We start from the raw sequence: 11,638 nt of genomic DNA, 5'->3' as shown, positions 1-11,638 counted from the left end.
AAGGAAAAAATCGTAGTTTTAATCTGCTATATTTAAAATTGGACACGTCGTTACTCGCTACAAATGAAAGAACAGCACAGCGGGGGCTGATTTATGGTTCCGCGTTACACGGGCGCAGAGCTACTGTGTAGGGTATGCGGCGACGCACACCCTACACCCTACGGCGTAAGGTGTGCGTCGATTTAACGCGGAACCATAAGGCGGACGGGAAGGAAGGGGGGCGCGTGAATATACCGAGAAGGAGCCGCAGCTCCCGGGAGAGTTGCGCCGCAGAGGCGGGCCGGAAGGCCGGGGGAACCGCCGTCGCGTCGAGTACCGATGAGGACTGAAGCCTGAATTATGGTTCCGCGTTAAATCGACGCAGAGCCTCGCCGTAGGGTACGGGCCCTGCGTTGGTCTAACACGGAACCATAAATCAGCCTTGAGCGGCAGCCGACGCATGTGCATGCGCACCATTCTTTGATTCCACCCCTTCTAAGGTGGTTTTGGCATTTAAAAGTTCAAAAGTCTCATCCTTTATCAGCTGGGGTTGCTTAATGTTGTCTCTGCATGCTACAGGCTGGGGGTGTACCTGTCAGCGGGGCCAATGGGGTACAGCAGCAGTGATGAGCAAAGGGAGAAATTAAAATGGGGTAATGGAAACAAACGCTAAAGGGGTCAGAATAATATCACCATTATTTAGAGTTGTAAGCAAATTCTTGGATTCTTCATTTCTTTGCAATCCTTTTGAAAATAATTTTGTACTTTGAATTTTGTACTTTGTACTTTGTACATTTTACACCATGTACTTTTGGTACTTTATTATATTTAAGTTGAGGTACTTTTATACTTTTACTTAAGTAATGTTCTTAATGGGTACTTTTTACTTTTACTTAAGTAATTTTCAAGCAGAAAATTTGTACTTTTACTTAAGTACAATATTTTTGTACTTTTTCCACCTCTGAACACAATCTTTTATTAAACAATTAAGATAAATAATAAATAACATAACTTTCTTCATGCAAACTTTACATACCTACTAACATACAAGTATTATGTGGCTATGAATGTGTTTAGAAGAAAATGGCTGAATTCACTTTACACAGACTTTAATGTGCAGTAAACTTGCTTGATGGATGACTGGGAGTTTGGGATATAGTGGCAGGCTGGCTTGCAGCACTACTTTTTTATAATGTAACACACATAGCTTACACATTCCGTCTTACCACTGTCACTTTTATTCTTTTCCTCCTCTTCTTGGTTTTATTTTTTCATGTACTGTTCGTTCGGTTCATTTTTTTCAAATTGTGAATTACTATTGCCGCGTGTCGATGCTGGCTATTAAGGGGGCCCCAATAGGGAGATTCTTGACTGTCCTTGCAGTGTCTATGGGGGTTTCAAGTTGTGTCGCTGATATGGAGCGATATCAGCCATCTGTCGGGCCCCCTACTATCCACTAGCCAGTGACAACCTGGAAAGGGCTCTGTGCGGGGCATTTCTGATGCATTGTGGTTGCAGCGTCTAAAGTAGTTCCGTTATTTTGTCGTCAGCCGTCCCTCGGGGCCCCCTTCAGCTTGGGGCCCTAGGCAATTGCCTGGGCTGCCTGCCCCGTGGCGGCGCCTCTGGTCATGCCCCCCTGTCACTCTCACCGCCCCCTGTTCTGCCAATCCTTGTTACCTGCCGAGAAATGCCACTTTGCGGTTCTGCGCACGCGCACAGTCGACTTTCAAAGTTTGCATCATTTCTTGCACAATTTAAAATTGATAATATGGGATGTTGAGTATTTGATCCTTCAAAATACACTACTTATGACATGAATTGCATTACACTTTGTGAACATTATACGATAACGAGGGGGGGAAAAAACAATTCTATCGCTTTATTTGATATTCATTCAGTCATTGGTCTTCATTTAACCAGGCAGGTCATTAATAACACATTCTTATTTACAATGACGGCCTGACAAGCGACAAGGATCACTTGGGGGAAAAGGAAGTGGGCTAGGGAGTAAAACACAGTCAAATTGTAGCTCTACAAAGGTAGAAACACATTAGGTAGCATCTTTTGGCAAAGCAGCAGAAATTGTCAGAACACCCGTGGCCGTGCAGGGCCTGATGCACTGCGGTGTCTCTCACTCTCGGGCTTCAGCAGGAACTGCTGCTTCAGGTCCACGTGGACTGGCGGCCTTGAGGAGTGCAGCTATGGTGCAGCCGGTCAGTCAGGCCGCTGGAGGGTCCTGGCCAGGTCTTAAAGTCAGGTATAATGGTCAGATGAAACAAGGAAGCAGTGCATGACTCTGCATCATTGCTTTTTGTTTGTTTTGTTGTTGTTTAAAAAAAAAGTCTAAGCCAGAAAAAAAACTGTATGAAAAATACCTCTTAATCCCACACTTTGACCTGCTAAAACTGATTTCCATGAAAATAAAAAAAGCTTTCTAAAAGATTTGAAGGCTAGTTTACATTTTTTTCACCCACAAAGTTGTAATAATTCTAGTCCATAAAATGTTTTTTACCCCGTTGGCAAAGATTTTTGCTCAAAATAAGACCATTTTGACTGGATTTATGGAATATGTTTCAAGAGGGGCTGATTTTGCAGTGTAGCAGTCACTTAAAGTGATTGTTTTCTGTATGACATTATCGATCTCTCCTCAGTGTGGAGGTAAGTTAGGCCTACTATTCTTTACGATGTTTCCTCTTCATTTATGCACAGCTCTCTTCAGGTCCCTCCACAGAGTTTGGTGGTATCCAGGGGAGGGTTGTGTCATGGTTTTGCAATGGTTTTGTTTTATTTTTATATTTTATTTTCTCCATGTGTTTCAGTTATGTCTTGACTTCCCTTGTTCCCATCTGCCCTGATGTTTGCACCTGTGTCTCATCAAGCCTAATGAGTATGCAAAAACGGTATGTGAGATTTTTTAGTGCGTCCGAAACATTAGTACATACTCAATAGTATGCGCTATCCATACTCATTCCAGATACATTTATTAGTATGGATTGATGGACACTAGCTAAGCAGAAACTTCCCACAATGCAATGCAGCGGTGTTTGGTTGCTAAGTGCTGCGCAGATACTATATGTCATAAGTAAAAAAATTAAGTAGAATAATATTATTATATAATATTAATATTATAATATTCGTATATAATAATATTATATAATGTCATCTTGTTTTGGCCAGGATAAACAGGAAAGAGCGGAGCGGTGCTGCTACTGCTGCTGTGACAGGAGTTGTTACCATGGTAACAACTCACCCTCCCAACGGCAGGAAGTGCCGTGTGGCTCTGAGTAGTACGTCCGAATTAATGCACACTACTGATATTTACTCAAAAGTGCGCCAAACTTAAGTATACTTTTTGAGTATATACTGTTTAGTATGGCATTTCGGATGCACTGCATGTCATGTTTTTAGTGAAATAAACCTTGTGTTTTTGGAACTTCTGCCACCTCATCCACACCTTGACAGGTTATAGTTTGTTCAAAAGCCACTTTGCAAAACTAAACAGTGCCGCCATATTCTTTTTAGAAATGAATAATAAATATTACAGAAATCTTATTATTTAGAAACTGATAGGGACCAAAATTGGGGGTGTTTCATTTCAATATATAATAAACACTTCAAATAAAAAAGAAGGGAAAAAAATGATTTTTCCGTGTGTGATTTCATATGTCCAGTGGTAAGGCACCTGGTCCAATTGGGCCTGGTCCAAAGTTCTTTAAAGCCTCTCAAGGACGTACTCACACATACTCTGGTGAAAGTAAAAATGTGTGTTTGATTAAAAAGAACAAAAAAAAAAGCATAAAGAAAAAAAACATAGCCAATTGTGCTTTTTTAAGCTGTGTTTGAAAATGATCACAAAAGTGTTGGCAAATCTATTTGGGAAGACCAAACAGGTTTTCTCTCAGGCAGATTATATTTCTGTGACATCTGTAAAGTTCTCAACATTATTTATACTAAGCACAGAAAAAATGACAAAAAACGACAGGTGTCGCTGGACATTCACAAAACTATTGATATGAAAGATCCTTCCTTTTTGCTACCCAAACTCAACAAAATAGACGGGTTAAAAATATTATACAATGCTCTAAAGTCCTCACTAACGGAGACAGATCAGTACTCACCAAAGGTATGTGTCAGGATTTGACATTTTCCTGTTTTATTTTGAAAGTGTTTAAGTTCTGTCTTGACCTTCCTGTTTCCCATCTGCCCTGATTGTCTGCACCTGTGTCTCGTTAACCTTCCCTTGCTTCTTGCTGGTCAGTTCTGTTTGTGGGCAGTGCTTTTGGTTTTGTTTTTGAGCAATAAATCTCAGTTTTTTGGAACTCCTGCTCTCCTGCATCTGGGTCCTCACTAAAACCATCTTGACAGTATGGAGATGGGCGCTAGATGCACCCATCTAGGGTGCCTTATGTTTCCACCCTAATACGATATATAAACTCTTTGGAGAGAACATTTCTGGCTATAAAGCAGCCCTTGGTTGGACAATACCAATGCTAATTTTCTGGATAAAATGCTATTTTAGACTGGCGAGAGACAGATTCACATATACCATATAGGATTAAGCTGACCAGGAACCCAAAACCTTTTATCACTATAACTCTAGAAGCACTTGAAAAACTCCAAGTTGCTACCAAGTCCTGGAGGATACAGCTTCTGTCTGTGACTGGAGGGCGAATACAATCAAAATGTTGAACCCCAAACTTTCTCCACTCCAGGGCCCTCACTTAGTGGAAGTGTGGGGATCAGGACTATCCCACTACAACTATACCTGGTCAGCAGCCTCCAGGTTTCATGGTCTGGAAGGGGAGGGGCATCAGATCTGTTGGTCATTTTGCCTCAATTATCCAGCCAAGCACCAGGCCCCCAAACTCATATTTATTTAGCTAATTTCAAGTCAGACAGTGTTGGGGAGTGGTGTCCATATTTCGACTTCCAATAATCAACCTTTTTTTGAAGAAACTTCTGTATAGAGCCAGTCGTATAATGTCAAAAACTTGGCATAGCTAAGAAATGTAATCTTTGAACAAAAATTCCATTACTCCACCTTCCTTTGGGCAATGACTCAAGGTCCAGCCTCATCTGCACAAGGAAATTTAAGAGTAGATTTAAAACAGTCTGGAGAACCTTTTTAAAGCATCGTAACATTACTTGACACAGATTGTGACCTTGACCACCAAGGCCTTTAGCCCTCTATGATACGCACCGTGATGCCAGTTGGGAAAAAAAAATGTTTGGGATGTTTTTTTAACATAAAATAAACCAAATAACATTATCGAGAGACATTTAAAAAAATATATATATTATTTAGTTATTTTTTGTAAATCTTTCCCTATAGCAACACTGTACGATAGTGAGAATGAAGTAAAACAAGAACGTTTGGTTTATGATTGTAATTTAACAACTCAGATTATATTCTAAACAGTCCCCAGGGCCACTGACAGTTAACAACACAACTCATTTGAATAGTTTAAAACAATTTAAAAGATATTTTCAACCACAGTGAACTGCCCTCATTCTCAGGCCCATAGTCTCCATCATTCTCCTTGCTGGGTTGGAAGCTGCTCAGTTTGTTCATCTCTAAATCCTAATTCATCCTCACTTCCATCTACAGGGAGGGCTGGTTTGGTTTTTCTTCCGTAAGGAACTATAAAACGTTGCATTAATTCTGTAAACTGAAGAAAAGTGTCAAATGTAATCATATGTAATGTTGAAAGGACTCACAAAGTGCATTATTATAGTAGACTCTAGAAGATCAGTGCAGACCATCAACATGCCGGGCCGGAGATGGAATGGTAATAATAATGGTACAGTGTTACCAAATGGCAACGTCCACATTTTAACAGTTTAACATTATTAAATGATCAAATAGCCTACAGCGGAATAGTGAACGTACCTCACTGATTGAGTTTTTTTTTTTTTACCACGTCAAAAAATTTCATAAAAATAATTATTTTATTTTATTTCTGAGGAGTCAAATGGTGAGGCTCCATGTTGAGGTCTGCAGAAAAGGGTGTCAAGATTACCTCCAGAAAGACACATTTCAACACAGCTATTGGTTCTCGTAGGATACCATCTCTCTTTCAGTGCACTACAGCTTAAAAGTGGAGGTACTGTGTTTGTGTGTGTGTGTGTGTGTGTGTGTGGAGGGAATTCAATAGTTTTGTTACCAAATGGCAACATTGTACCATAGAGGGTTAAGGGTAGAGGGATCTACTCCTAATTCAAAATTCTTTGACTGTAACCTTCCTTTCTTTTTAATGAAAATGGAACGGTCTCCTTTAAGACCTAAGTACCCTTACTATGACCTTCACTTTCTTGAGTGTGCATGTGCTCTATTTGTTGTCTTTGTCAGTGAAAATCTTAAAATAATATAAATATAAAACTTTTTTTTTTTTTTTGTTCTTTAATCTCCTGACCAAAATTATTGGTAAGGAGCACCAGCAGTAGCCAGATGTTAGTGGGGATATATCCCTGGCACCTTTGGTAGCTCTTGCTAAATAAATAATATAAATGGGGTAAATATGCACATAACCAAGAGCCTGAATCTGGAGTGTGATTGAAATTCAACCTTCTTTAATTATATTACTTATGCTTGGGATCTTCTGCTGTTAGACATGTTGATAGCAGTCTAGCAGACATGCAGTGTGATCTGCACTTTCCTCCTCGCTTCTTGCAGGATCATACTTTGAAGTATCAGAATTCAAACAAACTGATCTGGACCGATTTTTTAATCATAACGTTTCCGTGTGGAAAGACTACACTTAAGCAGGATTGTACTCTTTTAGTCTCCAAGCTGCTCCTGTAGTCACGGTTTTGCTTTGTATGATTGTGTCATTGTATGTTTTCATTCCACCGACTTCAGGGCAGTTTCATGCCATCAGATTTGTATCTAAGTATATTACTTAAACTCTGATGCGTAAATTGTATAAGTTTTGAAAACTGGCACATTCATTTCAATGTTACAGTGGTGATGACTGAAATCTGCTTCCAGCCCCACAGCCATGTCCTCCAAGCATGCACTGTGCAAAGAAACGAATGCCTCTGTTATACCTTATGAAACGAGAGAATAAATGCTTCTTGATCCGGGAATTCAGTTTAATTCCTTGGCACACACATACAAAGGAAAAAAAAAAAGCAGTAAACCATGGAATAAAATCAAGAACCCAGGTGGGATGACAGAGTTAGTTCAAGTCACACTCGTGGGGTACATCAGTGGAAAGACAGCATTTGTTTGTGTCCTTGCAGGCGGATGCTGGAGGAGCTGATGGATGGAGCATTTGTAGGTGGTGTGAACCCTGACGTTTGTTTGCTGCTGCTGCAGGCAGTGCCGTACTTTGACAAAGGGACAACTTGCGGCATCCATCAGGAGACTCCAGTGCGTCCTGGCCCAAAGCAAATATTTGCTAGTGAAGATGACTGCTTCTTCTTGTCAAGCCATTCTTATCAATACTTTATGACTTTCCACTGGCTTTTAAAAGACAGAGGATGTAAATGAACAAACTCTCATTTTAAACTGAAAAGAGGATTGGTTGAGTCATGTTTTTAAATTTACTGCAGCATAATACTGCACAGTAGAGGGATGGAGGCGATCATTAGGACGCCAGTAGCTGAACAATGGATTAAATGAGGTGTGAATGCATCCAGCAGCAGAAGCTCTTTATCCCTTTTGAATTGTTTAAAGCAGACAGAAGAAATCTTTGTTAATGTCTGAGCTTGGTTGCATTCATACACCAACGTAGAAACCCTCAGATGTTAAAAAGGCAATTCTAAAGACTTATTACTCTTTTCAAAGCCATACATTTCTAACTTTTGTATTTAAGCAACACAAGTTTTCCAGGAATTCACAAGAATTGCACGTCAGTTAAGTCCTAGCCAGGGTTATAATAGTTTTGAATTTTTCATTTTAGTTTAGTTTTATTTCGTTTTGACTTTTTCTCCTTCAATTCAGTTAGTTTTAATTCGTTTTTAGTGTGGGTTTGCTAGTTTTTACATTTTCAAAAATGCTTAGTTTTAGTTTTGCCGTCACGGACCGTGAGGCGTTAAGGTGCCGTAGCTGCCAGTTGGAAATAAACGGCCAGAGCAGAATAAATTGATCATACCAAGTGGCTTATATTGACAGGGACGAAAACTGAGGAAATTATATCTATAATTTCAGTTTGTTTTAGTTAGTTTTCTAAACACACAATATAGTTTCAGTTAGTTATCGTTTTTGTCTTTTAATTTTCGTTTTTATTTAGTTCAGTTAACGAAATTGTTTTTTCAATTTAAGTTTGTTATTTTGTTCGTTTTCGTGAACTATAATAACTCTGGTCCTAGCAGCACCTCGTCAAATTTCAACTCCTGCATCATATCCACCTCTTAATGCCCGACATAAAATTGCATTACTCCTTGACCACGTGCCCTCGACTGACTTTCAATCAAATACAGAACTGATATTAAAGTTGTTTTCAAAATTTCACATTGATTTGACATTCAAGCACATTTCTGAAGTACTCTGACCTCACTTGAACTAAGACTTAGCTGTTCTCAGCTTTAACCAGCATTTAATGCTCTTAATGCATTACCTTTCTGGGGCTTTTTTTTTTTCTTCCATGGATTTAAAATGACAACCATCTATAGACAAAGTGATGAGAACAACCTTTACAGAACATGAACAGTCAACGCTGATGCCTTGTTTTTACTTTTTTATTTTCCTTTCATTACAAACAGCTAACAGAAAACAGTCAGGAGAACCTGCAAGAAAAAACATCACTGGTTAGAGGGCAGAAATAAATGCAGGAGGTAGTGATGCATAAGATGGAGCGGAGTTTATTGTACCTGTTTATGCTTTCTCTGCTGCTGCCTCCTCATCGCCTCCCTTGGTGTTACGTGTGTAAATCAGCTGTGCTCTGTGTTTGGACACCAATTTGATCATGCCTGGAAGACAGAACAAGACAATCCCTTTCAGCACAGTTTCCTTTATATACACACACACACACACACACACACCTATTAACTGACACTTTTTGGTGAGCTTGCAGACCGAAGCAACAGAACACAAGTCAAAATGTCAGATTTTTAAAGCTTAAAACAAATGGTGTCGACAGTCAGTATAGATGCAGCTGACAGAACCACTGCATCTTCATTTCACCATGTCACTTATTCAAATTAATGGAAACATTTAAACTAATTTCTGTCCCGGGAGTCACAGGGAAGAATGATGACCATGTCAAGTGAATTTCCTGCTGTTCAGCGAGGAACCATTTAACAAACTTTACCTCACGCGTGAGTAAAATGCACATCCAACAAGATCGTGACATGGATGCAATAAATGAGATAATGAGATAATTTTGATGCACTAATGATTGACTCTTCTCAGAAAGACGAAGGTTAGATAACCATTTGCTTAACATGATCAAGGTTACTGAGTACTTTTAAAGAGCCAAATGATCCAAATATTATTTTTTGTTACAGTGCAGATGACGCATACAGTGTTATTTAGAAGAAAAAAAAAAGACACATGGACATCAGTGTTTTTTAGAAAGAAAAAAAAAAAAGAACTGTTGGAGACCCACTCTGCCCTTGTTATTACAACGTGAGCATTAATAAACGTTAGACACAGCCAGTAAGCCGTACTGATTACCGAGGCATATTTTGATTCACATTGCATACACTGCTAGAGCGCTACAGTTAGCTGCTCTCAATACAACAGATATTCATTCTGTCGACTAAGCTTTCATGGACACTTGAAAACATTGTGCCAGCCTCTCATTTAGAGAGACTTTACCGACTCCCTACAACCCAAGCAGCTTCATTGTGAAATTTGCCTTAAAAATGTATTTTAGTCAAGTTTTACTTGTCAATGAAGTTAACTTCCCTCTAACAAGCAGATGCTACTGTTTGATTCAACATGCCCCATTTCAGGCCCTGAACTGAGGACGTGTGGTTCACCTTTGGCGAGCAGCTCCTGCAGAGCGTTCCTGGCCAGTGAACCACGGATCTTCAACCTCTCCGAAACAACAGCTGGGGTGATGAGCTTGTAGTTGGGCACTTCTTTGTACAACTTTTCGTAGGTCGCCTTGTCGAAGAGCACCAGGTTGTTGAGCTTGTCCCTCACTTTTCCCTTGGACCACTTCTGCTCAGGAAAAACATTTTTCAGGTTAACATTCATCAGGTGCTTCGTCTAAAGAGTCAATTCTAAATGAATATCGTCATTGCGTACCTTCTTCTTGGCTTTGCCTCCAGACTTATTGACTGGGTCCTTGTCCTTTTTGGACTTCCCAGCGTCCTTCTTCTTGTCCTGCTTAGGAGGCTGAAAACAGACATTGCTGTATTAGAGACTCTCTTAATCAAATCAAACTTTATTTGTTAAGTGCTTTACATAAAACTTAATGCACTAACAGCTCAACCTGTGTTACCTGATGAAACACCAGTATAGACTGAAGGATGAAGAGGCTTCTGGTAGATGTTAGTGTAAATATCCTAGTTTTTGACTAAGATGTGTATTTATACAGGACTGTCTCAGAAAATTAGAATATTGTGATTTTCTGTAATGCAATTACAAAAACGTCATACATTCTGGATTCATTACAAATCAACTGAAATTCTGCAAGCCTTTTATTATTTTAATATTGCTGATCATGGCTTACAGCTTAAGAAAACTCAAATATCCTATCTCAAAAAATTAGAATAGTCTGGGAATCTTAAACTGTAAACCATAATCAGCATTCAAATAATAAAATATTTCAGTTGATTTGTAATGAATCCAGAATGTATGACTTTTTTGTTTTTGTAATTGGATTACAGAAAATCAAGAACTTTATCACAATATTCTAATTTTTCTGAGACAGTCCTGTAAAGGCATCAGCTGTCAAGTCTAATACAAGATCCTGTGGTCAAATATTAGGTGAGCTCCTTTGTAAACACCATAATGTTCACACTTGAACATAAAAAGATTCACACTTAGAACGTTTAGATTATAGAACATTACTGAAGGTACTTGTTAATATTATGGCAGAACTGTTTTCAGTGAACAAAACAAAAAATGTACAACAGGCAAAAGCACTGGCGGTGAATGAAATTCGGCACCAGGGGAGAAAATCTGTTGGGTCACAAAATCTGGTGTGACACTAGTACGAGAGGGCCTTCACAAAGTACAAAACCGGCCTTACCAGATACCTATGTAATTTGCCATTAGCCTAGATTTCTTACATAGCGGCATTACTATTATTTGATCATATGCATATATAATTAAAATGTACGGGTGATAAATGGTGAGTTATTTTCGGGTTGGTATCTGTGAGCAGCGCAGCCGAAAGCATGGGAGGCTTAGCACGCTAGCACGCTAGCTGCTCACTGTGTAAAATGTAGGAATTGGCTGCTTTCTTCTCTTGATCTCGCTAAAGGTATGAAGCATTCACTCGCAGCCAAAGATATTCCGAGTAATTGAGACCTCCATAGCGTTGAATTAAAACGAGAAAAGTTTACTTTAGCACACAAAAACGTGCAATAACTGTCCTCACCATGTTTCCTCGTCAAGATGTCGGAGCGAAAGGAAGTTCGCCCGTGCAAGTGCCCGTAAGACAACCCGTACATGCGGAAACAGGCGTGGGGAATTCTGGGAAGTGGTGTTTTGTAGTCTTGTAGTCTTTCTTACACGTTTAGCGATTAATATAAATTGAAA

The 11,638-nt window shown here is 39.4% G+C and overlaps 1 protein-coding gene across 1 annotated transcript; it reads right to left on the bottom strand.

Moving 5' to 3' along the window:
- Nucleotides 1-8,647: 8,647 nt before the first annotated feature.
- rps25 (ribosomal protein S25) lies at nucleotides 8,648-11,553 on the bottom strand. The gene is made up of 5 exons (XM_061720264.1): nucleotides 11,478-11,553; nucleotides 10,178-10,267; nucleotides 9,907-10,090; nucleotides 8,794-8,892; nucleotides 8,648-8,709 (listed from the first exon to the last, which is right to left on the bottom strand). Exons 1-4 carry the CDS (start codon nucleotides 11,478-11,480, stop codon nucleotides 8,798-8,800), a joined length of 372 nt encoding a protein of 123 aa, XP_061576248.1. The 5' UTR covers nucleotides 11,481-11,553; the 3' UTR covers nucleotides 8,648-8,709; nucleotides 8,794-8,797.
- Between the last annotated feature and the right edge of the window lie 85 nt (nucleotides 11,554-11,638).

This window comes from Cololabis saira, chromosome 4, assembly GCF_033807715.1.
Source record: "Cololabis saira isolate AMF1-May2022 chromosome 4, fColSai1.1, whole genome shotgun sequence".
In the NCBI taxonomy this organism is placed as follows: Eukaryota; Metazoa; Chordata; class Actinopteri; order Beloniformes; family Belonidae; genus Cololabis; species Cololabis saira.
Note: the sequence above shows the minus strand (reverse complement) of the source record. Positions and strands in the feature narration are given on the sequence as shown.